Source organism: Neoarius graeffei, chromosome 4 (genome assembly GCF_027579695.1).
Source record: "Neoarius graeffei isolate fNeoGra1 chromosome 4, fNeoGra1.pri, whole genome shotgun sequence".
Classification (NCBI taxonomy): domain Eukaryota; kingdom Metazoa; phylum Chordata; class Actinopteri; order Siluriformes; family Ariidae; genus Neoarius; species Neoarius graeffei.
Genome location: NC_083572.1, coordinates 80,149,770 through 80,177,183, shown reverse-complemented (window position 1 = coordinate 80,177,183; position 27,414 = coordinate 80,149,770). Strand labels below are relative to the sequence as shown.

Genomic DNA, 27,414 nt, shown 5'->3' with positions numbered 1-27,414 from the left:
ACATTATAGCAGCTATCAACAGTCCTTCCCTCACCAGCCTCTTTTTTTTTTACCTCGCCCCCTAGTGGGACAGCAAAGTATTGTGATCACCCTGTCTGTGTGTGAGTCTGTCCGTGTGTGTGAGAGTCTGTCCGTGTGTGCGTGCGCACGCGCGCGTCTCTCTAACTCTTTGTCCCACCCCAGATTTTCGCTCATAACTCAGCGACTGGATGGATTGACATGAAATTTGTTGGGCTGATGTATCATGATCAGAGGAACCCATTCAATTATGTTGTGGTGCGAAGAAAAAAAGGAGAGAAAAAAAAGTACTTTCACATATATATTTTCAGAACAATTATGCTTTATGAGAAAAGAATGAACCATGATTTGTACAGATCTGTTTAATAATACTTGCGCCGCACTGCCTGTCTTTAATGATGCCCTGGAAAATTGATAAAGCAACGTAACATAACCCTACAAAATTATATTCAATTGGAGTAATGGAAGAAACAAATAAGAAAATAAATAAATAGTGCATGAATATAATCTGAATGACCCCCCCTTCTAGCCAAGAGGAAATCATTGTTACGCTGCGGGAGCGAGGTCTACTATCTCCGATTGTCTTGTTCTCTCATGAAGTTAGCAAGACAAAAGAATTGAGCTTGTCATGTTACCAAGAAACTAAAAAATGCTGACACAGGATACTCCTTTCATAAATGTTAAAAATGTCTCATTACATAAAACCAGGGCTTTGAACCGGAATTTTTTTCCTATTGGTTCGTTCCGAACAGAAACGGAATTTTAACGTTTCCGGTTTTGGGTTCCACCATTAAATAGACGTTCCCGAACCGGTTAGAACAAAAAAATTTCGTTCCCGGAATGGTTAATTACGTTCCCTGTCAGCGGTTTAACAAATGGCTATAAAATTATGTCTCTGTCTCATCCAGCTTAAGCCAAATGTAGGCTAATTCTATTACAACCTTCATTAAATAAGACAAGAAATAATTCAAAACAATTATTTCAAATGTTGGTGATTTGGATTCTCAGTATGTCTTCCCATCTACACAAACAGAAAAAGTGCCAAAAATGAAAGATAATTCGTTTAGTGTGTTACCAAAGGCTAGTCAGGCCCTATACAGGGCTACCGCATGACGTCACCGCGCCGCGAGATTTTGTTAGGCACCATATTGGAAGACCAAGTACACATCTATGCAAGTACATACATACATAAAACAAACTACACCTGAAATGTAGCCAGGGCCGGTTCTGCCCTAATCTGGACCCGGGTGCAACATCGCGCAACCCCCCCCCCCCAAAAAAAACAGTCTAAATCAGGACAACCATCACATAACTATAACTATAAACATTTTATATCAACTATTTTAACTAAATGGGCTATAATAAATAAGCCTGCAGGCAGCCACGGCGGGCTGCCTCAGAAAAGTAACCATTTGTCCTACCTTAAAACTCGTTTTGCATTTTCTGCCTCCTTTTTTGTATTTTCGACCCTCCGTTTATTTTCTTTCCTTTTCTGAAAATCCGATTTGTGTCCAGACATTTTGTTCTGCTACCAACGAACTAACTCGTCAGGTCTCGTCTCTCGAGCCCGCGTGATTCCCGTGGGAAGGGCAACAATTGATACATTTTTACAAACAGCCAATAGGGAGGTTGCATCGTTCAGGCTCTTCTTTGCTCAGACACTCAGTAATGCACTTACTCACTAGTAGTCCACCTTCCCGCTCTCTCCATTCAATCAGCGAACGTCACACAGGAAGTGAACCCCAGCGGGTCATAGAAACTTGCGCAGGAGAAGAATGACTCCTTCTGTAGGCTACAGAAACTTTGAGGAACGAAATAAAAACCGGTATTAACCGGTTACCATTATTTTTAATAAGCGTTTCTGTTCTGGAACATAAATAATAAAGTTTCTGGTTTCGTTTCTGTTCCATGTGAAATAGAAAAAGTTCCCAGTTTTCGTTTTCGTTCCTTGAACCGGTTCAAAGCCCTGCATAAAACTATACCATATCACCAATTATCACCAGATCACCATTATCTTGCCAATTAACCAAATGTTTTTTTTTAGCATTACACAACTTTTTCAGTCTTTTGTTGCCCCGTCCCAACTTTTCTGAAACGTGTTGCTGACATCATTTACCAGCCCAATCATTTGATAGATTTGAGAGCTCCAAAGAGCTGTGGTTATATAATGCAATAAAGAAGAAGAAAAATAGCTGTCCTTCAAGATTCCTGAAATACTGTACGTCCGTTCACTAAACAAGAGATTCATGACAGTCTGAATAACATGGCGGACAGTGGCAGTCTTATATACACGTGCACCCGTGTGCGTGGGCACACACACACCCCAAAGTGGTGGTAACACAGCTGTCTTAGGTGGGGTTTACATTAGACCGTATCAGCGGATCATCAGATTAACATTTTTAAAACGATTAGCGTACACACAGCAACGCCAATACACGATTCGCATGCACACAGCAACGCCAATACACAGATACGCTCGGCTCCGCAGGCATCCTGCGCTCCAAATCACTCCGCCCTGAACAGCGAGTGCCCTCTGGAGGGTGCGCACTCCGGCCCTGCGCAGCTCACAGAGCGCGCGAGTGGAGCGCACGAGCAGTAATTTGGGACTGAGCCGCTGTGTGTGTGATCTCAGTGCATGTCGGGCATGCGCGTCACTTACCACATGCAAGTGGAAGGATGGCAAGCCTAAAGACAATCATAACTACACAATGGGCAGTATTTGCAGTATTTTCATACTTTTATACTCTTTAATGAAAGGTGATACAAGGCGGAAGTCCGCGCCGTTTTTCAGCAGTCGCGTCACATGACCAACGCCAGCGAATCAGGAAGGTGGATGTCACAGTGACGTTGTCCAATGACGACGCCAGCTAGAGCTCAGCACAGCGTATCCGCGTATTCTCAATGTTTACACAGCACCGGACCAGACACGATCTGGATTGAATACGTGGACCCTGGCGGATTCCCGTTTCCCGGCATTTCCAGGCATTTTAATGTAAACGGACAGTGCATCCGTGAAGAAAACGAGACAGATACGGTCTAATGTAAACTTGGCCTTACTCTCCTGCTGCCTGATAATAAGTCTCTCTCATTCAGCACTGATATGAGCTGTTTGTCTCTCCTTCACTATCCCATGACCCCCAGGGAAAGCAGAAGTGAAGCACCAGACAGAATGCAAATGAAAAGATGAAACCATTTTATCAAAGAGATGCAATCCTTTATTACAGCGCATTGCATAATTTTCACTCCCTTGATATTTTCCAGACGTTGCAGTGTTGTAATCTTGGGATTATGTGTCATGAATCTACACACATGAAGAAGAAGAAGCACAATTATTTACAAATAAAAAATGTAAATGCAAAAGTGAATAAGTACGTATTCACCACACTGCTGTGAAACCCCTAAATTAGTTTAAGTGCAGCCAGTTCAGAAGTCACATGATTTCATGTGTTCATGCGATTTTGTGTGCGCAATTAAGTTGTCATGTAAATACATCTGTTCCTAGAAGTCCCCAGAGGCTGTTCAAGAACCACAAGTAGTGTCATGAAGCGAGTATGTATACTGTGTATACTTATGCACCCTCCTCACCATGTTACAGGTAAAAAAAAAAAATTTCAACCTAGGTGATTTTTTTTTTTAAACTAAATATTTAACCTAGTTCATAATTTCCAACCTAGGTAAAGTTTTGGATTATCTAAGATTCTTGAAAGGGATTTTCCATCACTTCTTTTGTCTCTCTTTCTTCTATCCACTTCCTTTCTGTGTACACCGACTGAACATTTCCTCGTCTGTCTATCTACCTAATTAGCATTTTTTACATTTCTTTTTTCATACTTAACCAGGATTCAAACTCAGAACCTTCTGATTCTTAACCCAACACCTTAATCAGTAGACCAGCAACAATTGTGATGGAAGGAGTGATATATATTTTGAATTTATTAATGAGTCCAGTGCTGTTACATCATCAAGTAGTTTAAAATACAAGTCTTCCCAAATCCTAACCCTAGATAAAGTAAGTCCCCCTAATACAAGTAGCAAATTATGAACTGGGATAAAAATTCTAACCTCGGTTAAAAAATTCCACCTGACCTCCAACATATAAGCACAAGCACCTAGTGGTAGAAAAGTGTAATTGCATGTAAACTGATAATGAGGAACTCTGTCCCGGTCAGCATGGTGGTGTAGTGGTTGGCATGGTCACCTCACACTGGGTTTGAGCCCAGTAGCCGACAGGGGCCTTTCTGTGCGGAGTTTGCATGTTCTCCCCATGTCTGTGTGGGTTTCCTCCGGGTGCTCTGGTTTCCCCCACAGTCCAAAGACATGCAGGTTAGGTTAACTGGTGACTCAAAATTGACCGTAGGTGTGAATGTGAATGGTTGTTTGTCTCTGTGTGTCAGCCCTGTGATGATCTGGCGACTTGTCCAGGGTGTACCCTGCCTCTCGCCCATAGTCAGTTGGGATAGGCTCCAGTTTGCCCGCGATCCTGCACAGGATAAGTGGTTATGGATGGATGGATGGATGGATGGAACCCCATCCCACTGATTATCTATCACCTTGGCATACTTGACAGTGTAATTACTGATTTCAGTGCAGACAAGCAACACAGATGACTTTTAAAGTCAAATCTTATGAAAAGCACATCTAAAGATCATTTAGGATGAAGTCTTATTTGAAGATTTGGCACACTCCTTTTTGCATAGGGATGGAGTGCAGGAAACTCTTTGCTTCGAGTGATGAGTGGATCATCAATCGATTTCACTGCCCACTGCCAATTTAGTTTATCTTCACTGTAGTGCTTTTAGCCATAGGCACATTTCAGTGAGAAATTGGAGAAAGGTCTGGCATTTCCCAGCCAACTATGAACTGATTATTGTAACATTTTACATGCATTCCTATCACGCATGCTGTAGTACATAACATTTTCAAATAGAGGCGTGGAAAAGACAACAGTAATCAGGGACTTTCATGCCATTGCAGGTTTTCTAAATGTAATTGGAGGAATAGATCACCTAGACATAGCCATAAAATCAACATTAAAAATAAATAAATAAACAAAATCAAGGACAAACTAGTCTTAAGAAATAATCCATTTTAAATTTCTTTTATTTAAGTTTAGCTTTTTAGACCTTTTGACATGCTCCATGTCATCTGCAACAATCACCACCAAGAGCATACTGGGCTTTGTAAAGAGAAGAGGTTTTTTTTAATTATTATTATTATTATTATTATTATTAATACCATATATGGAAATTTAAAGGAGTTTCTTTATGCAAATGAGTATGGCCCTGCACAAGCAGAGCAATTTAGGACGTGTGGGATTGATTTATCTCCATTGTGTACAGCTGGGTGTATGTACGCATGTATGTGTGATAAATACCAATTTCCCTATGTATCCTGGCAGTTCGAATTTTTATGTATGTGGCAGCACAGTGATGTAATGGTTAGCACGGTCACCTCACAGCCAGAAGGTTCTGGGTTCGAGTCCACTGGCTGACAGGGGTCTTTCTGTGTGGAGTTTGCATGTTCTCCCCATGTCTGCGTGGGTTTCCTCCGGGTGCTCTGGTTTCCCCCACAGTCCAAAGACATGCGGTTAGGCTAATATGGGACGGCCTTGGGCTGAGGTGCCCTTGAGCAAGGCACCTAACTCCCAACTGCTCCCCGGGCGCTGTTAGCATGGCTGCCCACTGCTCTGGGTATGTGTGCGCGCTCGTTGCTCACGTGTGTTCACTGCTTCAGATACGTTAAATCCAGAGAGGAATTTCACTATGCTTAAGTGTACATGTTCTTCTTCTTTGACAAAAGAAGATGATCCATGGTCAGGAGTCATCACTGGTGACAACTTCCAAACTTCAAGCAGAAGCTCATCTCTATGATGTCAAGACTGTTCGAAATCTCAGGATGTCTATTAGTGACATATAATTAAACCCAACAATAAAATGAAGAACATGTGTGCAAGGATGAGTGTAAAAGACTGCTGATGAGATAAAATGTCTGCTGAAACCTTCTGTGTGCTTGAAGAAGAAAAGCAGCCACATGCCATGTAGCGCTCATCAATATTTGATAGCTCATCAGTGAAAACTGCAGCTCAAACATGCGGCATGAGCTACTCTGGCCCACATGGTGATCGAGTTCACATTTCCTTTTCTGACCTTGTCTTTTTGGCTGTGTTCCATTATTCAGGCTTTAAAAGCATCAATGAGCTGCAATGCACCGCACTCTAACAGTGCAGTGCTTATGTAGAGAAATTATATTTATACAATGACAAAATGTATTCCTTTCACAGTGACGGGTTGGTGTTAAGTTACTGCTGCGTATCTCTCTCTCTCTCATATTTTGGCTTGAGGCCTTTAATATAGAAGGTAATTTCAACTGATATCAAGCTGGGAAACTGGAACAGGCTGGAACCATCTGTTTATCTGAGAGAAAAAAAAAATGTTCACCACACACACCAAAAAAAAAACGTAACTAATACTGTGTGAGACAAATGAAGGGAACCAATACAACCAACTGCAATAATCAATTCTAAATAAACTGGAATTTAATTAGAGTCTTTAAATTATGAATCTAGGTTCCTTAAGATTACCGTGTTTTACAGCAAGCTGAGTATTTCAGGCACCATAACACTAAATCCGTCTAGGCACGGAAAGGTATCGGGGTGACAGTGATTGCTTTAGGCACACTAGCAGAAAACAAGCAAGCACCTGTCATGAATGTGTGGATAAAAAAATTGGCAGACTGATGTTTCACTCAATGTTCCAGTGATAAAAGTCATTCCAGAAACACGTTAATACCTCATATCCATGTACACCAATCTGCATACTTACAAATACACACGAGCACCTTATATCAAAAATATTAATGCTCAGACAAACGAGAAGCGACGGCCAGCCCTCTTCTCCAGCCGGCAGTGCTGTACTACATTAGCATTGTGCTAACCAGGTTCATTATCATCCAATTACTCCACAGCAGCCACCTACACCTGTCACATTCCATCACAGTTGTCGTGGAAACCGACCCAGAGCTGCATTCGTATTCACTCACACTGCAGAAGAGTCTGCAGTTCTCCAGCAGTGATTCACTAGAAAATGACCACACACAACTCGACTAAGGTTAAGTGCTGAAGGCAGTTAAACCGCATTGACGTCATGCTTATTCAACCATGTCAGCTTGTCCCAAGCTCAGGTATTTCAGGCTTGCTTTCAGTCAAATCAAGCCTACTTTGTCATCTCATCCATCTGTGACGATCTGAATACTAGGAATAAATATTGTCCCTCCAGATCTATAGAGCAACATCGAAGATAATACAGTAGCTCTCGACAGAAGCTTTATATCCTTTACACTACATGGTGCTGGTGAAAGTAACTAGCAAACCATTTCAAAAAAAAATAGCCTCAATGAGGCTGTAGCTCATACTGCCCACTGTTGTTGTGTGTGAGTTTGAAATCCGATCAATCCTGTGAGAGGAGTAGCGATTTTTGTGAAATTGCATATGATCCCTGTGTAGCCGTATCCATGGCAGATGGCGCCACCTGGTGAACAATTCTTGTTGGAATATGTCTTTAGAGTCTTCTGGGTGAGTTTCAGTGAAAACATCCTAGCAGTTTATGAACAGTAATGTCTGGTGTGACGAGTAACCCAAAAATTTCAGACGATCATAAAACGTTAAATATGACAAATGGCGCCACCGCCTTGACAACTTTTATACATACCAACCTAGGGAACATTACATACGAGTTTGATCGAAATCTGCTCACTCCTGTAGGAGGAGTAGCGATTTTCGTGAAATTGCACATGACCCCTCTCTGGAGCCTCATTCATGGTAGGTGGCACCACCTGGTGAACAATTCTTGTTGGTATACATCTTTAGAGTCTTCTGGGTGCATTTCAGTGAAAACATCAGCAGTTTACGAAGAGTAGCATTTAATGTGACGAGTCACCCAAAAATTTCAGATGCCCATAAAATCTTAAATATGACCGGTGGCTCCACCATCTTGTCAGTTTTTATGCACACCCACCTGGGGAACATTGTATGCGAGTTTGATTGAAATCCGATCAATCCTGTAGGAGGAGTAGCGATTTTTGTAAATTATGGATGGACAACATGGACGGACGACAACAGACAGACAATGCGTGATTGCATAAGCTCATCCGGCCTGGCCTATGGCCGGATGAGCTAACCAGGCTGTGTTTAGGAGCCAAGCTTTTATGTAATCAGATGTTGGATTAGTTTACTACTGCATACAAAGTGTGGATAAATAATAAAATAATTAGCTAGCCATCAGGCAAGTGGAAGTTTCACCGTGCTCACCCAGTCCTATGTTTTGGTTACTTGGAACCCCTTGGGTAAAAAGTGGCTGCTGACATCCACCGTCAGAAATAGGGGTACAGTAGAAGTCCATTTCTGTCTCCCAAGGTACAGTCTACACTAATGTACCCCCTAGGGTTTATTATTAGACCTCAAGGTAATGGTGTGTTCCTTTTTAGGGCCAAAAAGGTACACATATATTCCCCAGCAGTATATAAAGGGTACAAATAAGTGCCTTAGAGACTACTGTCCCAGTGACAAGCCATTGTACCCCTAAAGGTAAAACAATGTACTTTATTTTCTGAGCGTGTAGTGTAAAAATATATTGTAAGCTAGTCAGTTAGTTAATTCCATTATTACAGATTAAGAGATGCAGAGTATATGAATTCCTCATGATGAGACTATGTCTAGCCATAGTCCTTGTGCTCACCTGATACTTTTTTTTGTGAGCTCGATAAAAAGGTTTTGGCAATCATTTCAGCAATGAACTGCAGTGTTCTCTCCTCATATCACAAGTACAAATATTGTTTGAGTCTGGCTTGCATTTGATTATCATTCTATTTGTTTAAATATGAGGTTACGTATTGTGCTTCGAGAAGAGTTGTACGACAGGCTTTGATCTACATTTATTTTGTTTGGTTTTATCAGAGTTTCTACATACATGAATGTTCCCGATTGTGAAAAGATAATCCACCATCTGTGCATGCTAAATAATCTGCGATCTTTCTCCCATCAGACAGATCACATCTTGGCTAATGTATGTAGTGCAGCAGGAGGTGGAATTCATATCTATAGCTTTACTTAGCTTTATCGAGGTGCGTCGTAAGGATATTACATTTAACCCTCTGGCGTCAAGAGCTTTGCCAGCAAAGCTCGGCAGGTTTAGAAGGAGTAGGTCATGTATTCAGATAAATATCTTTGGAGTTTTTCCATCATACAAGCATGATAAACATATTGACAGAAACTTTACACTTTCCTATGTGTCCACTGACAAATAATATTATAGTTTTTAAGTTACCCAAATTAGATGAAACACAAAACTTGTCACCTTACTCAGTCACACCGGAGTCAGAGTGCTGAGTGTCCACTTGTGCATTCATAAAAGACTATTCACATGGCAACGGCATGATAAATCACTTTCACTCTTTCAGTTGGTTTCTCTTTTGCAGTGGGAACGCCCACCATAAACAGGATAAAATCTGTCAGACAGAGTTTAGGCTATCTGGAGGTAAAACCTGTTGTGAGATGGCACATGGATTTTCTGCGCTTCGGGTGATTCAGGACAGTGATTCAATTTCAGCACAGCGAATCAGTTCAATCTTGAGAACTGCGACACTGATGAGTGATGCCCTTTTAAAAAAATATTATATATATATATATATATAAAACGTCGACTCAATCCAGCCAAAGATCAACTCAAGTAAGTGTAAATATTTCTTCTATTTATTATGAGCAAATCGGTTGATATGTGCGCGCTATAGTGCATACACAGGAAAAATGACTACCCAATTTTTCCAGAGTTAAAAGTATTTTCCTCAAAAATAGTTAATTTTGCTTGATTTTGAGTTTAGAAAGTAAAATTTGGAGTTGGAGTGGGAGCAAAATTACAGAGTAACTGTAACAGAGTTGGTTGTGGCTCTGAACGGAGTAAAATAGTTAATTTCAAGACACACTGAATAGAGTCAAATACCAAAATAAAGTCAAATACCAGATAAATGAAGGTGTTGTAAAAATCAGTTTTAGAACTGTGTTGGAATGTGTTGAAAAACACATGACCTTACCCATTGTTCCTTGACCTGATGGGATTAAGAGTTGGCAGTGGGAGGGGTTTTCACTCCTCACTGAATGGAATTTTTTTCTTTTCTCATTGAATACCCCTCCCACTGCCAACCCTTTATCCCAAAACAATAGGACATAATTTTTTTTTGATGGCCAGTTAATTGTCCGAATCAATGGAGCAGATTTAAGTTTTTGTGCTTGATCCATTCCTAAGACTGAACAGAATCACCTCAAGTGTCCAAAACAGTTCGACAGAATGGATAAGGTCGTTTTTTTTCCACACATTCCAACACAGTTCTAAAACTGCTTTTTACAACATCTTCATTTATCTGTTATTTTTTAAAAAGTACAATCATGACATACGTACTACATATATGTTATTGTAGCTGAATTTGTGCTGAATACAAAAAAAAAAAAAAAGTCATATCACATTGAAAATCCTGCCTACATTTGTTGAAATTGACGACAAAATCAGAGCATGCCAAAATCGTTAGCATGCCAGAAAATACCCTCAGACCCCAGAGGGTTAAACATACCTATCAAAAAAATTATTTTGGAAAAGTCAGTAGGAAGTGGAGTTAATTTTCTTTCTCTGGTTGTTGAACCTACTTGTCTGGTGGGAACTACAAATAAAAACCAACTAACATACTGGAAATGAAAGCTGCTTGCATCAGATGCCCAGGCGTGTGATTTGGCCAGCTCTGAACATAACATTAGTAATGTGACTCCCATTTAGTTTGTGACATCCATCTATCCATTTTTTATACCACTTATCTGTCAGGGTTGTGGGGAACCTGGAGCCAATCCCAGTAGACTTTGGGCAAGAGGTGGGTCACACCAATCTAACACAGAAACAAACAGCCATTCACACATATGGACAATTTAGAGTAGCCAGGTGATAAAATTAGATAGATATTTCTTTATTGATCCCCATGAGGGGAAATTCAGGTTTTGCACCAGCTCAAGTACATTGTAAAATTATACATAAATATATGTTAAGTTAAAAAAGACCGATATAATAGAAAATATGATAAATAGAATATAGGATATAATAAAATATATTATTATACATACAGGACACTTTGGATGGAATAAAAATATGTATTCCATTCCCTTCTAGCAGGTTTCATTCTTTTGGTTTGATAGCATGCAATATCATCATATCGCTTATCCTGTGTGTGTTCCGTCATTCTACCCAATGAAGAATGAGCATAAATGAGCATCTGAAGTGCTCCGTCCTGCTCTTAGGTGGAATGAGCTGATTAACAGAATGAGCTGCCCAACTGCCAGAGTTCCTCATGGAGAGGGTGAGAGGGATGGTCCAGGATAGCTCTGATTTTTTTCCCTCATCCTGCTCTCACCCACCGACTCCAGACAGTCCAGTTCCAGACCTACCACAGAGCTTATTGAGTTTGTTGGCCTCTCCAGTCCTGATGCCACTGCTCCAGCACACCACGACAAAGAGGGTGCTGGCTACCACAGACTGGTAGAATGCCTTCTACCAGTTGCACACACCGGACAACCTCAGCCTCCTTAGGAAGAACAGCCTGCTCTGTCCTTTCCTGTAGAGGGCATCAGGAGTGTGTGTCCAGTCAAATTTATTGTTGATCTGCACCCCAAGGTACTTGTAGGAGTCCACCCTCTCCACTTCCTCTCCCTGAATGAAAACAGGGACAGGAGGGCTCCTGTTCTTCTGGTAATCTACCACTAGCTCCTTAGTCTTGCTGATGTTGAGCTTCAAGTGGTTGTTGCTACACCATGTGATGAAGCTCTCAATCAGACCTCTGTACTCCTCATCATCATCTCTGGTGATGCATCCAACAATGGAGGAGTCGTCGGAAGACTTCTGGAGGTGGCAGGAATCAGAGTTGTAATAGAAGTCTGAGGTGTAGAGAGTGAAAAGGAATGGTGCCAGTATAGTTTCTTGGGGTACGCTGATGTTGCTGATCACAAACTCAGAGACACAGCCATCCACCCTGAAATACTGTGGCTGGCCTGTTAGGTAGTCTGTGATCCAGGAAGTGGTGTTGAGGTGCAGGTGGATCTCCAGCAGCTTCTCTCTCAGTAGGTTGGGCTGGACGGTGTTGAAAGCACTGGAGAAGTCAAAGAAAATGACTCTCACAGTGCTTCCCTCCACTCCATGCACAAATCTGCATTACTTTGGACTGTGGGAGGAAACCGGAGGCCAAGTTTGCTACAATTTCCAGTAAATAATTGTTTCTTCCTGAGACCAATGATTTATTGTAACATCAATTTAGCAATTTTTTTTTTCCATGCAGACCCCACCCACCTTACCCACTCAAATGGTTTTAACTTGTTTGACATGTAGTCAAATTCTCAGTACATTGTCATGTAGGCTTTGAGGTCACCATCTCATAATTGAAAGCCGGTTTTTGAAAGCTGGTTTGGCTCCAACGCCAACACCTCTTCTGCAAAAGTATATAGCAGTTTTTCCCCCAAACTAGGGGTCCCACAAGTAACCCCACAGGGGTTGCTTAATTGACAAATGGTGCCACAAAAGAGACTCAATCTCCTCTTTTGCTTTATTAATTTATTTAATATCACTAATTATAAAACCACATATTGTCTGCCGCTATTTTTAAATGCTACTGGGAGTCATATTCAATCAAGTCACATTTAAATGACTAATGTATGTGCTAGTCTTTTCACTATCCTGGCATGCTGCATGAGTGTAGTTCAGCAATAAAAAGGACAAATTTCCTTGTCCATATACATCTGATTAAAAAAAACAGTGTTGTCTCTAACTGCATGCTTATGTACTCTTGACAGTTATTGGGTACGAACACTAACTGCTTTTCCTACATGTGGGGGAAACCATGGCCTAATGGTTAGAGAAGCAGCTTGACAACCAAAAGGTCGCTGGTTCGATTCCCTGGACCAGCACGAATGGCTGAAGTGCCCTTGAGCAAGGCACCTAACCTCTAACTGCTCCCCAGGCTGGTCTGGGTATGTTGTACATCGCTCTGGATAACAGCGTATGCTGAATGCCTGTCATGTAATGCCATGAATTAAAAACAAACAAACAAAAAAAACCCACACACCCCTCATATAGGCGTCAAGCATACCAACAGATCTGAGGTTGGTTTCCTAAAAGCTGCTTAATGCTAAGAACATCTTAACTAGGAGAGAGTGTTCATTGTGATGCTCGTGCTACCATTTAACAATTATCTTTGTGCTACGATGCTTTTGGGAAACCCACCCCAGTTTGTGTAGCAGTCTTTTGGATTTTCTAGATTCATAAATATTTTTAACTGTAAGGTCAGTGTTTGATTTAAACTGCAGCTCATTACAACAATCATGATGACAGCAGAAAGTCTTCTCTAGCTACTGATGATAATCTCTCATGACTATTCTTCACAAAACTCTACCCAAATAAGTTGAAGATCTAATATAGGAGATAAAACAACCTGAAATCACGCTTATCCATTGTGAGGCTTGCTTCTTGCAAGGGCCTTCGATGCTTTTGTAATGAATGCATAATGTTGATCTCAGAAGATCTCATCTCATCTCATTATCTCTAGCCGCTTTATCCTGTTCTACAGGGTCGCAGGCAAGCTGGAGCCTATCCCAGCTGACTACGGGCGAAAGGCGGGGTACACCCTGGACAAGTCGCCAGGTCATCACAGGGCTGACACATAGACACAGACAACCATTCACACTCACATTCACACCTACGGTCAATTTAGAGTCACCAGTTAACCTAACCTGCATGTCTTTGGACTGTGGGGGAAACCGGAGCACCCGGAGGAAACCCACGCGGACACGGTGAGAACATGCAAACTCCGCACAGAAAGGCCCTCGCCGGCCACGGGGCTCGAACTCGGACCTTCTTGCTGTGAGGCGATAGCGCTAACCACTACACCACCATGCCGCCCATCTCAGAAGATGTCTGTAAAAAAAAAAAAAAAGGACTAAAACACCCCACTGAGAGTGTGATAACTCGTCTAAATGTTAAATAAAAGCTTTCAGAGTGATAAATCGCACCAGCACGCTATAGCTTATACAACCTAAGACTGAAAAGCTGCTTATGCTGTGAATCAGATTCACACCATGGGACAGAGCAGGTTTTTTCCCCTTGCTGATGGAACATTAGGGGACAGCTGCGCGCTCATCAGCTGAAACACACCATGCTGCACAAATACACTACACCTTCTGAGATGACCACATAGCTCAAAGACTAAAGTGAAGCCTGGCTATTCCTATGGAGCACTTGCATGTGACGTCACAGCCGATCCAGATTGTGACAGACGCCATCTTGTCGGTCAAACGCCATATTTCCGCCTTCTACTTCTACTTCTGCTTCTACTTCTGCTTTTTCTTCTGGAAAACCCTACTATATACAATTCTACTACAACGGCTGCAGCTACAAGCTCTCCCTACCTGTGCACGTTTTTTATGTTTTTTGTGTGTATTTTTGCGTGTTGTTCGTCTGTACCGGACTTCAATATCCACTACAACCGTATGGACTTACTGGACATTGGTTTCCAGCAGAAAATGACGGTTTGTAGCGATTTCCATCGCATGCACAACATTCGGGACGAGACAGCGAGACCAGCGGGGTCTCCGTGGATTGTTATCGGAAGCAAAGCGAAGGAGGAGGCGTCGGGAGCGGAAGCAAAAGCGAGGCTGCAGGCAGAGCCGGCCTGTTGACTAAGCTCAGAAAACAGCCACTCAAACCTCCACTGCTAAGCCTCTACCTCTCCAACGCCAGATCCATGGTAAACAAGACAGACGATTTGGAATTACAGCTGGAATTACCTTATTCTATTCTATAATCGGCTGGTCAGTGCTATACTCAGGTGGCGTTTACATTAGACCGTATCCGTATCGTTTTCGTTGCGGATGCACTGTCCGTGCACATTAAAACGCCGGGAAACGACTCCACAGGCAGAACAATTTGAATCCGCCAGGGCCCACGTATTCAACCCAGTACGTATCTGATCCGGTGCTGTGTAAACATTGAGGAACGAGGATATGCAGTGCTGAGCTCTAGCTGACGTCGTCATTGGACAACGTCACTGTGACATCCACCTTCCTGATTTGCTGGAGTTGGTCATGCCACGTTGGTCATGTGACGCGACTGCTGAAAAACGGCGCAGACTTCACTTCCTGCTATTTGTGTGTGTGTACGCGAATCGTTTTAAAAACATTAATCTGATGATCCGCTGATTCGAAATAATGTAAACAGGGCCTCAATACTTAAGTGACTTACCCGTCCAATGAGGATTGTTATTTTCTTGTTTACAAGATGCCACATCTGAGTCGCTGACAAATCCTGAATTTCTGTAAAGATAACTGTCCAGAGATTTATAAGCACGCAGTGCTTCACCACTGAACAGCGAGGGAAAGTTAATGAGGTAATTATACACGTCTGGGTATTCCACCTCTGGCAGTTCAACATCCACTGACACGGTCGTGAAAACTACGTCCGGTAAGCCATAAGGGTCACTAATCTGTAGATCGTTTATTTTAGACATATATCTAGTTATCTGTTCATTAGAAAAATGAGCCGTGTAGTCCGTCGGTTGAAATTGATCCATTCTGTACACGAGTGCAGCAGTATTCAGCGGTGTTTTTTACCGACAAGATGATGGCTGTTAACTTTCCGGTCACGTGACTGCAAGATCTCTATAATCTATAGAGTCTGCATTGTTAATCAACCAAGACCCTTTGAGACGATGTAAGCATATCAGGCTACAATCCATGGATTAAAAAAACAGGGCTGGTCAATCAGTGATTGAATGGTACTGTGATGGGGGCATTTCAAGCAGCCCATCTATTGCTCCTCACCTTACTGCGCCATTGGTGCTGAATAGACAACTTCCCTCCAACACCGATGTTTTGAAGAACAGAGAAGCACGTGGCTGTGGGATGGAGCCACTTAAACAACCTCAGCTGAAGCCTTTTAAATGACGCCTCTCTTCACCCTCCTGCAGAACTCAAGGGAGTATAAGGAGGTGCAGCTAACACTCAGACAGGCCAGTTGAGTTTTGGCACAGCAGCTTAGCTCATGTGACTCTCTCCTGCTCTTCTTCGAGAGCGAGGAAGTCTGCAACGATTCAGCCCAGTCAAGGGCAACACGGGAGTTCCTACCTCATTCAGCAAGGGACTGAAGATCCTCCAGGCACCTTCCAGCCCAACCAACGCCTCACACAGCAGCACAGCAAACTCACCTCACCACCACAGCCCTTTCCCCCTCACCCTTTATGTAAATAAAAGAGCTATTTTCTTTCACCAAATCCTCTGGGTCAATGTCCATGTTCTACGTCACCTATGTCATCATAGTACTCTTGGTAATGCAAAATAACACCATTTTTATTAAAGAAAAAACAAAACATACTGTACATTAGGGTTGGGCGGTATCCAAATTTTGATACCTTTAAACTGTCTGTGTTTTCCCGGGGTATACGGTATTACAGAGAAAAAAATAATATTTTGTTTCGGCCTACTGTGTAACGTGCGCCTATGCCTCAAATGTACTATTTAAAAGCAGCATAGCGAATTGTGTGCATTGTGGTATGGATTAAGCAGCAAAGCGAATTTTGTGCATTGATGAATGGATTAAGAGATATTTCAAAGCATCACGCAACTCTTCCTTCATCTTGAAAATAGCATTCAACTGTCGTTTACACATGTCTGCGTTGAAACGCCATTTGCAGCACTATTTCACCTACTCCATCAAAAAAAGTACACGATGAGCAGGATCATACCCTTTCAAGCATGGGAAATAAAAAAAAGAAAAGAAAAAGAATCAACCAACACCCAAGTCCGTTTAGACTGCGCGATAAACCATATTCTTCAGCGCAAATGAGGCGAACCTAATTCAAATGCGTGATAGCTGCACAAGGCAAAATCATATGGGCCCACGTCATGCCATGGCGGGGAAATTAATAATCAAATGGCCTTACCTTGCTTAAAACGTTGTCTTGATCACATAACTCCTTACAATTATTCCACTTAAATCCATACGGTTTAACACACCCAACAAAGATAGCAAGCGCATTGCTAATTCCCACCAGAAACCTAACAGTTTACGCTACGATGTTTTCTTCCGTTTCTTCAGTAGATGACATTTCAAACGTTTATTACCCACATCCCAAATGTCATACGTTATATTATTTTACCTTGTTGTTACTCATGTAACCTGCTCAAAACACAACTCATTGGAGAGATCTCGTGGAAGTGGAGTACCCCAGGCTATGGTGTGCCTTAGGGGTCATATTAGATTTTTCGTTTGGTTTGAAACCAAAATACTGCCACACTGCCGATGTTGTATTTTTTTTTGCCACTAACTCGTTATCTTGACTTGCCATCTTTCAACCGCGGTCTCAGTCTCTTTTTTTTTTTTAGATAAGAGACAGGAAATGAGCGGGGGAGAGAGAGACGGGATCGGGAAATAGCCTCGGGTCGGAATCGAACCCGGGTCCCCGGATTTATGGTACGGTGCCTTAGCCATCTGAGCCATGACACCCCCGGTCTCAGTCTCTTGCGAAGCTTTCTGTCAGACTCCAAATGTCACGCAGGGTTGCCATGGTAACGACATAAACAACCCTGCACGCGATGAGAACTTCTTTAGGAAATTGATAGAATTAGTGAAAATACGATCACACAGTTATTCGGGATGATCTTCAATTTATTATTTTATATTATGACCTCATGTACTCCATATTTATTTAGATATTATATATTTTTTTAAAATGACGGTAATGAGACCGATACCGTTGGTACTTTTGGATACCTCGGGATACCTTCTTACCGTAATACCGCCCAACCCTACTGTACATCTCATCACTATATAGCTTATACCTTCTCTCATTTAATGACCTATTTGATGTGTTGCACATTCTGAGATGCTTTTCTACTTACCACGGTTGTAAAGTGTGGCTATACGAGTGACTGGAGCTTTCCTGTCAGCTTGAACCAGCCGGGTCATTCTCCTCAGACTGTTCTCATCAACAAGGCGTTTCCGCCCCCAGAACTGCCGCTCACTGGATATTTTTTTTCCACACAATTCTGTGTAAACACTAGATATTGTTTTGTGTGAAAATCCCAGGAGATGAGCAGTTTCTGAAATACTAAAAGCAGCGTGTCTGGGACTAACAACCACGCCATGGTGAAAGTCATTGAGATCACAGTTCTCCCCATGGAAAAGCACACAGTCTTCCATCTTGAAGACTCTTCGATGGCAGAAAGCTTACTCACCATTACAAATGACAGCTGTACCAGAATTGTTGTGTGTGTGTGTTTAGCATACTTGAAAGACAACACTAGACATGTATATGGGTCAGTCTCAGAAACTGGTCTCTCATTTGGGACATTATGGTCAAAAAATAAAATTTTCTAATTTTACTCTTTTCTTTGCATTTACCAAACACTCAATGTTTCTTTTGTCATGTTTAATAAGAATAAAGATAGTATCTTGCTTTATCTGGCCTCCACTGTGGACATTTTTTTTTATTACAATTCAAATGCTTTTGTAAAATTGATTTACATATAAAATAACTACATCATGAAGAATTAAAGCCCCTCTTTCACAGATGAGTGAAAATATTGAATAAATTTCCTCTTTTTGATTGCTTGGGTTAAAAATGCCAAGTTATGATGACTGAATTGATTATTCACTTAAATATGAATATGATGATCCATTTTGGGTATTTGATATGGCGAAATAGGACACAATGGAAAAGTCAAGAACACACCAGAAAGATGAGAATAACGGCGGTGGTAAAAGAACAGTGACTGTACCGGCTGAAGGTCGCGCGGGTCTCTGCTGTGGCGCGCGAGCAACGGGACATCACTACCGCACTGGACGGAGCGTGAGGCGGGGCAAAATGACTGGCTGTAGATTCTATCAAAAGTTCGATCTAAATTGACCATGGTTGCAAAATATTGGCCAAAAATATGCAAACACTACGAAATATGAAAGTAAGATGAAAAAGAAACATTCTATTGCCTTATACTGCAAGACTAAAACAAAATAAAACAGTCAAAACTCACCTTTTCAGTGATAACGTCCGAACAGATCACTCACGTAACAGAAAGACCGCAAATGGAAGCACGATCAACTTCTAACTGTTGGAGTGGAAAATTCCATTCTACACAAGCAAATTGTTAATGTGTGTCCTTCCCCGCACGCAAATAACACGCTACGTTAAAAAATAGACCACAACTCATTTTATAGCTCAGAAATTCATACAAGACCAGCTACCATCGTAACATATTCTGTAAGAAACATATTCTATACCTAACTTTCAGCTTTCGTTTTAAAAAACAAAATCGCAGATTTATAACTAAATTTTTATATGGCGCAGTGATTTTAAGTTACTACTTTTGGTGAGGTAGTGACCTTGACCCTGAGGCTTTCCGTTTAGATCAAAACACACGATCGTATTGGTTTTGGGTATGCGGAAAATGGAGTTACAACGATGATCAAATATTTTGCATAAATGTTTTATTACGGTTATGATTATTCTGTGAGCGCACCAATCCTTAGGTGTATAAAGTTACAACTTAAAATATAATTAGTGATAACTGTAGACTTTTCAGTGGACTACAACCTTTTTAAGGGAATGCAATGTAGTCGACCATTTATCATGTCCCAGACCAAGCTGCCATTTTTCCACAAATTTGCAGAATTTTTGCCAAATTCTGAATATTCACATCAAAGATTTAGTTTTATCTGTATTATTTCTTTCATTTTATTTCAAATTGAAACCAACATCATTCAAAACCATATAGTTTATTGACTGTGTATATTTAGTGGGGTACCCCTACAGTACCCAGTTTCTGAGACAGACCCATATATGTAACATAGTCGTCTTATGTTTTCCCTATACACCATTTTAAAGGAGAACTGAAGGCAAATTTTTTTATCATCAAAATTCTATTTCTCATTTTATTAAATATAGGAATGCATTTCTGATAGCTATTTTGTCACTGCTATAGCAAGTTGAGTGTCTGAAATATGCTCTGTAATATATCAGTCCATATGTCAAAGCAATGGCCGTAAATGAGATTCGTTGAGACCTGTGCGAGACATGTAAAACATACAACGGAAATCAAAGTGACCAACATCTGCAAATGTTATCAAAAGACGCGCGCCCTCTTTTGAATGCTGACGTAATCAAGCCGGAAGTTGTGTTTATTTTGATAGCAATCAGGAAAGTTTGAAAAAAGTAGGCAGTAATCGTCATTTAAACTTGTTTTTGTGCAATATTTCGTTTGGAAAACAGTTTTCAAAATGGCAGCACCGACACTTGGCTGAAACTTCACGTTTCGAAGTCTCGCACAAGTCTCGTGAAGATCGCGCGGGTAAATGATGCCTGCCGTGGACCAAACGAACTAAATTCAACATGGCTCAAAACCGAATAGGCCGATAAGTATAATATTTAATTGCAATTAGTTGCCAATACGAGTCACGATATAAGGTTACTAAAACCAAAAACACAATTGAATAACACGTTAATTAAGAAATAAAGCAAGTTTAAAAATGACTTCAGTTCTCCTTTAAAACAAATGGTTAATTTTGTCTTATTAATACAAGCTTATGCACTGTAGGTTTTCTGTATGAAAAAAAAAAGCCTCTTGATTGTTACTGTATATTTCTGAGGCATATGTGAGGAGAAATAGTCTGGCTGATTTGCCCCCGATCTTTCCTAATGTTGTGGATGATGGTAATGAATTCAGGCCCACTGCTCATTAGGCAGTAGGAGTGCTCAGCATGAGAGCGAGTATGCTTAAGCAAAGAGTGCAGATGCTTTATAACCAAAAAGTGAGGACAGTTGATTAGTCATCTCGCTATCTCTCCTGAGACGGGTCTTTTTCATTCTCTTCACACAGCCTTTTCTCTTTGTTTCTATGTTCCCACTAGAGCTGAAGTCAGATTCAAAACCCTCCCAAAAAACTGTCAGTTCGAACAAGATCATATTTTTCCTTATACTTCTGCAGATTTGGAATAAGTAACAGGCTGCAGATGCTCAAAATGTTGCACACAGCACTTGCACACACCAGATAAAGGCTGAATACTACACCTACTTTAACTACACTGGCTGCCTGTTTCATTTATAATTGATTTCAAAATCCTTTTATTGGTTTTCAAAGCACTTACTGGCTTAGCTCCGCCATACATCCCAGAATGCCAAGCATACTGTGCTGCTCCAAATCGAGTTTTAAGATCATCAAGTACTTTGTGGTCAATCTAAGACAGAAGCTCAATTACAAGTCTAACGCAGTTTCTCACAGCACATCTTTATAGTTAACAATTTAATTCTAGTTATTTATTAAAACAGTAATCATTTGCTAATTACTTAAGTCTTTTAATTCTCCTTTCCTATTTGTTAATTTGCACTAGCGCAAATTGTTTCTCTCACTCAGGGTCTTTCTACTTCTTAGTCTCCTAATTTTTTTAAGACGCTATGTCTCCCTCAGTTTTCAACCAATCACCACCTAATTTCACATGAAGAATACAATCTGGGCTGACTCAAGTTGCTTTGACTTTTGGTGCTGATCTGGATCACTGAACCAGAATGATCCATGAAAAACAGCCTTTTGTCAATCACTTATAACTCTGTCGATTTTCATGATTTTTTCAATTTTTATTTTGTTCATGGCGGCAGGACACAATTTTTCCTCACCAAGTGTCATTCTCTATCTCTTTACCGTTCTGGGTCTATAGGGTATGGTGACCAGACATCCTGGTTTGTAACAGCTAGTGCAAACTACTGTGGCTTTAGTCACAGTTTCTATCTAGTTTTAATTACTTTTCTTTTTTTTTTTTAGTGTATGTAGAGTTATTTAATTTTATTTAACTTAGTACAAAGGTTAACAGTGCTTCGTCTGAGACACATAAAGCCAGCCACCTGCATCTTTTTGTACTAATGCTCACCCTGCATTATAGGGCAGTGTAACACACTCGGAGTAAAACGCTATTTACCCTCTTCCACATACATGAGCTCACAGATACCCATTGTGATTGACAGGGTAGAGAGAACACTCTGCCCCAACTAGTGAGCAATGCCAATTTGGATGGCGACTGTATGATCAGGATAAATGAGAAATTGCACCCATTCCTTTAAGCCAATCAAGATAGGCCAGAACTCGGAAGCTAGAGGCTCTCTGAACAACTGTATAGGCAATATGCAAAGCTCTCTTCACTCTCTGAAAGCATGCTTGGTATTTTTAAAGCTAAAGAGATGACACAGCAGGTAACTGCATCCAAATGTGTTCTTAATCCACTTCATGAGCACGAGTATCTCAGGATCCTTCATTAAATAGAAGCTTGCAGAATGGTGTGCAGTAGGACTAACCTCTTATCAGCCAGGTCTGTTTTATTGCCCACTAGCATGATGATGACATCGCTTCCTCGCTCCGTTCTGACATCATCGATCCATTTGGAGGTTTGCTGGAATGAATTCACATCTGAGCGAGAGAGAGAGAGAGAGAGAGAGATTTTAGTGGAGCCTTAAGCTCATCTGTAACTATATGGCTACTAGCGCACTACAGCTTTCTGCACAGCTCACCAGTAAGAGCTGGTTCTCAGGGAATTTCTGGCATTTGTGTTCCAACACAGCCCAAAGTTTTTGTTTTTTGCCCATCTCATGTAAATAGTTCAACGAGACAGTCAATGATGGCGTAGCTCACTCCAGCCTTGTCTAGTCCAGAAGAAACTATCTAAAGTGGGCTACCTTGCGCAATAAATGTTGCAAGCTATATACACTATATACAAACTATATATAGAGATGCTATATACACCCTAGGAATACAAACCTATTTGCCAGAAAGAATCCAAAATGGCAAGGAATTGACTGAGAAGCAGCAATTTTTGTTGAACTGTTCATGAAGGCTTAATTAGTCCAGAGCTTCATTAATAATTGTAATTAAACACATCGGGTAGAAGTTATAGCATATGCTCCCTAGGTACCCCTACCTTCAGGCCAGAAAGAATCAAAATCGGTGAAGAATTGAGGGAAAAGAAGTGATGTGTGTGGAAACAGCTCGTTAGGGCTTTTCATGAAATGTAGACGACGCCTGACAGACAACACGACAGCATAAGCTCATCGCCTGTCGGCCAGGGGAGCTAATAAAATATTACTCTACCGTCTCATTAACAACACGGTACTTTGCATTGCATATAAAACAAATCTGCTTCTCAAACATACTAAATATTCTTGCATTATTCTCATCTCATTATCTCTAGCCGCTTTATCCTGTTCTACAGGGTCGCAGGCAAGCTGGAGCCTATCCCAGCTGACTATGGGCGAAAGGCGGGGTACACCCTGGACAAGTCGCCAGGTCATCACAGGACTGACACATAGACACAGACAACCATTCACACTCACATTCACACCTACGGTCAATTTAGAGTCACCAGTTAACCTAACCTGCATGTCTTTGGACTGTGGGGGAAACCGGAGCACCCGGAGGAAACCCACGCGGACACGGGGAGAACATGCAAACTCCGCACAGAAAGGCCCTCGCCGGCCACGGGGCTCGAACCCGGACCTTCTTGCTGTGAGGCGACAGCGTTAACCACTACACCACCATGCCGCCCCACACCATCATGCCGCCCCTCTTGCATTATTATTATTATTATAATTATCTCATCCAGCCAACAGGCTATGAGCTTATGCCATCATGTGTTGTCCGTCGTCCGTCATCCACATTTCACGAAAATCGCTTCTTCTCTCTCAGTTCTTCACCGATTTTTATTCATTTTGGCAGGAAGTAGGTCTGCCTGGAGTGCATATGGCTTCTACCCAAATTTGCATAATTGCAATTAATAATGAAGATATGGAGTAATTAAGCCCTAACAGGCAGTTTCCACACACATCACTGCTTCTCCCTCAATTCTTCACCGATTTTGATTCTTTCTGGTATGATGATAGCGGTACCTAGGGGGCATATAACTTCTCCCCAGATCTGCTGAATTACAATTATTAATGAAGTTATGGACTAATTAAGCCTTAATGAGCAGTTCAACAAAAATCGATTCTTCTCGGTCGATTCCTTGCCGCTTTGGATTCTTTCTGGCAAATACAGTAGGTCGGTATTCCTCGGGTGTATATAGCTTCTCCATATATAGCTTGTATATAGTGTATATAGCTTGCAACATTTATTGCACAAGGTGGCCCACTTTAGATTGTTCCTTCTGGACTAGACAGGGCTGGAGTGAGCTACGCCATCATTGATGGGCTCATTCATTTTGCTGCTATACCTGTGATTTAACTTTAATTAAAAGTAGAATTTGAAATCATCCTGATAACATTTCTCCTCCCCAATACACGACACATATTGATACAACAAGCAGCAATGCAGTTGGACCTTCACACTGCCTCACGTTGCGCGCACTCACACACACACACACACACACACACACACAGTAGTAGGCCTCCGTCGGTCAGCGTTGACCATGGATGACGTATCCTAGTTCTTGTCTTGGTACGTGTCTGATTGTCTGAGACAGCGTCGTTGGTGGCTGAAAAGGCCAATCCGGGACAGGCATTATTTGCCGCAGAAGTCGCATCTGTAGGTGGTTCCCTGACTGTCGTTGTTCCGCACCTTTCTGCGAGCTCGCTTGTCTTCTGATGCACGCATCATGTTCTTTTCACCTGACCTGAGCTGTTTGGTCAGGGTGCCCCTCCACTTCGGGCGGTCTGCTGCGAAGTCTTCCCAGGACTGCGTGTTTATGTCGATGGCTTTCATGTCTCTCTTCACAACATCTTTAAATCGCAGGTTCGGGCGCCCTGTGGTTCTCTTCCCAGATGACAGTTCCCCGTAGAGGATGTCCTTTGGGATTCTCCCATCCTCCATGCGGCGCACATGGCCAAGCCAGCGCAGGCGACGTTGTCGGAGCATGGTGTACATGCTGGGAAGGCCGGCTCGAGTCAGAACTTCAAAGTTGGAGACTTTGTCTTACCAGGTAATGCCCACAAACACACACACAAAACCTCTACATGCTTATGCTGTGACAAACAATTCAGATGCTGAAAAGATTCACTTAACGCACTTCACTTGTACGGTTTGGATGACATTAATTGCATTAGAGAGATATAAATATAAAATACTAAATTTATAGTTCAAGTTTTTTTTCAGCTCCCACCGTCCACCTAAAAGAGAGTCAACTCATTTGCAAAGGACAAAGCATCGTTTCTCCTAAATGCTAACATACTTGAAACATCAGTATCAGTTGCTGTCCAAAAAGACATGGAGAGACATTTCAAAATCATCTTTAATGCAATAAGTAAGGCTGCTACAGAAAGATTAGATTAGCTTGCGACTCTGTAACGTCAAGATCAAAGCTTGGATCGCATCTAAAATGACATTAATGGCCTTGCTGCTGCGCCAAGGTCGAACTGACTCTGTCTCTCTGAGTGTGTCACTTAAAAAAAATCACAATTTGCTATTCATCTGCCCAGGGTGGCTATATCACATCCCCCATGTTCTTCTGTGCACAAACTGTGTTGTGGGATTTAAAGTCAATAAACCAGTCACCTTTTTTATGAGAATGAATAAAACGAAGCAGCGAGTCTCTGGGGCTGAATGTTGACAGTTTTATAGGTTATGTTAAACCTATGACAGTTTCACAGGTTATGATGGAAATAGGTGTAGTAATATTCTAGATGGAACCAGGAAACTGTGCCGTGTGTGTACGTTTGGTATAGTTTTGAAATCAGTACACTTATACATTTTATCCAAATTTCTGTCAAGCTGCTTAGTGGCAATGTCCATTGTTGAAAGCACAACCGAAATAAAATGGAATTGGATGTAACTGAAACAGTAGATCAATCAAGGTTTGAGTGATGAGTTTAATTGTCCCTCCACTACATTTCACTGCTATGATATCCAGTGAAGTGTACTCTGTTTATATTATGCATTTTGTGTAGGAATTGTAACAATTTTACATCTAAGCATGTTCGTATGCATCATCACGGAAAAAGATGCCGTATTTTGGGTTATTTTTTTCCTGCTTTTTGTCATTTTTGTCATTGCTCTTTTATTTCTATTATCTCTGTTCTAATTTTTTTATATCCTCTTGTTTCTTATATGGTCTTTCATTCCTGTGTGTGTGTGTGTGGGGGGGGGGGGGGGGGGGGGGGGGGGGGGGGGTTCCATTCCTGTTATTTTGTTTGAAGGGGGGGGTCAACAGTGGCTACTTCGAAGAATCAAAAATATCTTTTTTTAAACACTTTTTTGTTTATCACATAGTTCCAGTGTCTTCAGTATTATTCTTAAGTGTAGAAAACAGTAATACAGAAAAACCTATGAATGAGTTGGGGTGTATAAACTTTTGACTGGTATGGCATATATACTACAATTCACCAATACTGTATAGATCACTTAAGGATTTAATTTGCACTTTAAAAATCTACCTCTTTCCTTGGTTCATACACATCTTGTATTCACTGTCTATGCAATACTGTCTTCGTCTATTGTCTTTTTGTAATATAGTACAGCCTTCGTGTTGGTTAAAAAAAAAAAAAAAAAACCAGATGCCAAAAGAGCAGTCTTTTGCCCCTCAAACAAACAGGAGTTGAGTCGGTCAACATATGAATCTGGACAGATTTGTGCAGGTGTTTGATTTAGCTAACATTCGGCAAGTTTACAGTACCAGTCAAAAGTTTGGATACACCAACTCATTCAGAGGTTTTTCTGTATTTTGACTATTTTCTATAATACTCAAGATATCAAAACTATGGAACAACATATGGAACATATATGGAATTATGTGATAAACAAAAAATGATTTAAAAATCTAAAATAGATGTTTCATATTTTAAATCCTGGGCGGCACGGTGGTGTAGTGGTTAGCACTGTCACGTCACAGCAAGAAGGTTCTGGACTGAGCCCAGTGGCTGAGGGGGGCCTTTCTGTGTGGAGTTTGCATGTTCTCCCCATGTCCGTGTGGGTTTCCTCCGGGTGCTCTGGTTTCCCTCACATTCCAAAAGACATGCAGGTTAGGCTAACTGGTGACTCTAAATTGACCAGGTGTGAATGTGAATGGTTGTTTTTCTCTACGTCAGCCCTGCAATGACCTGGCGACTTGTCCAGGGTGTACCCCGCCTCTCGCCCATAGTCAGCTGGGATAGGCTCCAACTTGCCTGCGACCCTGTACAGAATAAGTGGTTATGGATAATGGATGGATTTTAGATCCTTCAAAGTAGCCATTGTTTACTTTGATGATGCTTTGCACACTATTGGCATCATCTTAACCAGCTTCATGAGGTAGTCACCTGGAATGCTTTTCAGTTAACAGTTGTGCCTCGTCAAAAGTTAATTAGTGCAATTTCTTGCCTTCT

The 27,414-nt window shown here is 41.4% G+C and overlaps 1 protein-coding gene across 2 annotated transcripts in view; it reads right to left on the bottom strand.

The window, feature by feature from the left end:
* The window catches only part of rab6ba (RAB6B, member RAS oncogene family a), a 220,852-nt gene that overhangs the window by 43,361 nt on the left and 150,077 nt on the right, over window positions 1-27,414 (bottom strand). For both annotated transcript variants that reach the window (XM_060918333.1, XM_060918334.1), the window contains exon 5: window positions 22,426-22,537. In XM_060918333.1, coding sequence (XP_060774316.1) covers window positions 22,426-22,537 — 112 coding nt within the window. The remainder of the gene's footprint in view (window positions 1-22,425; window positions 22,538-27,414) is intronic.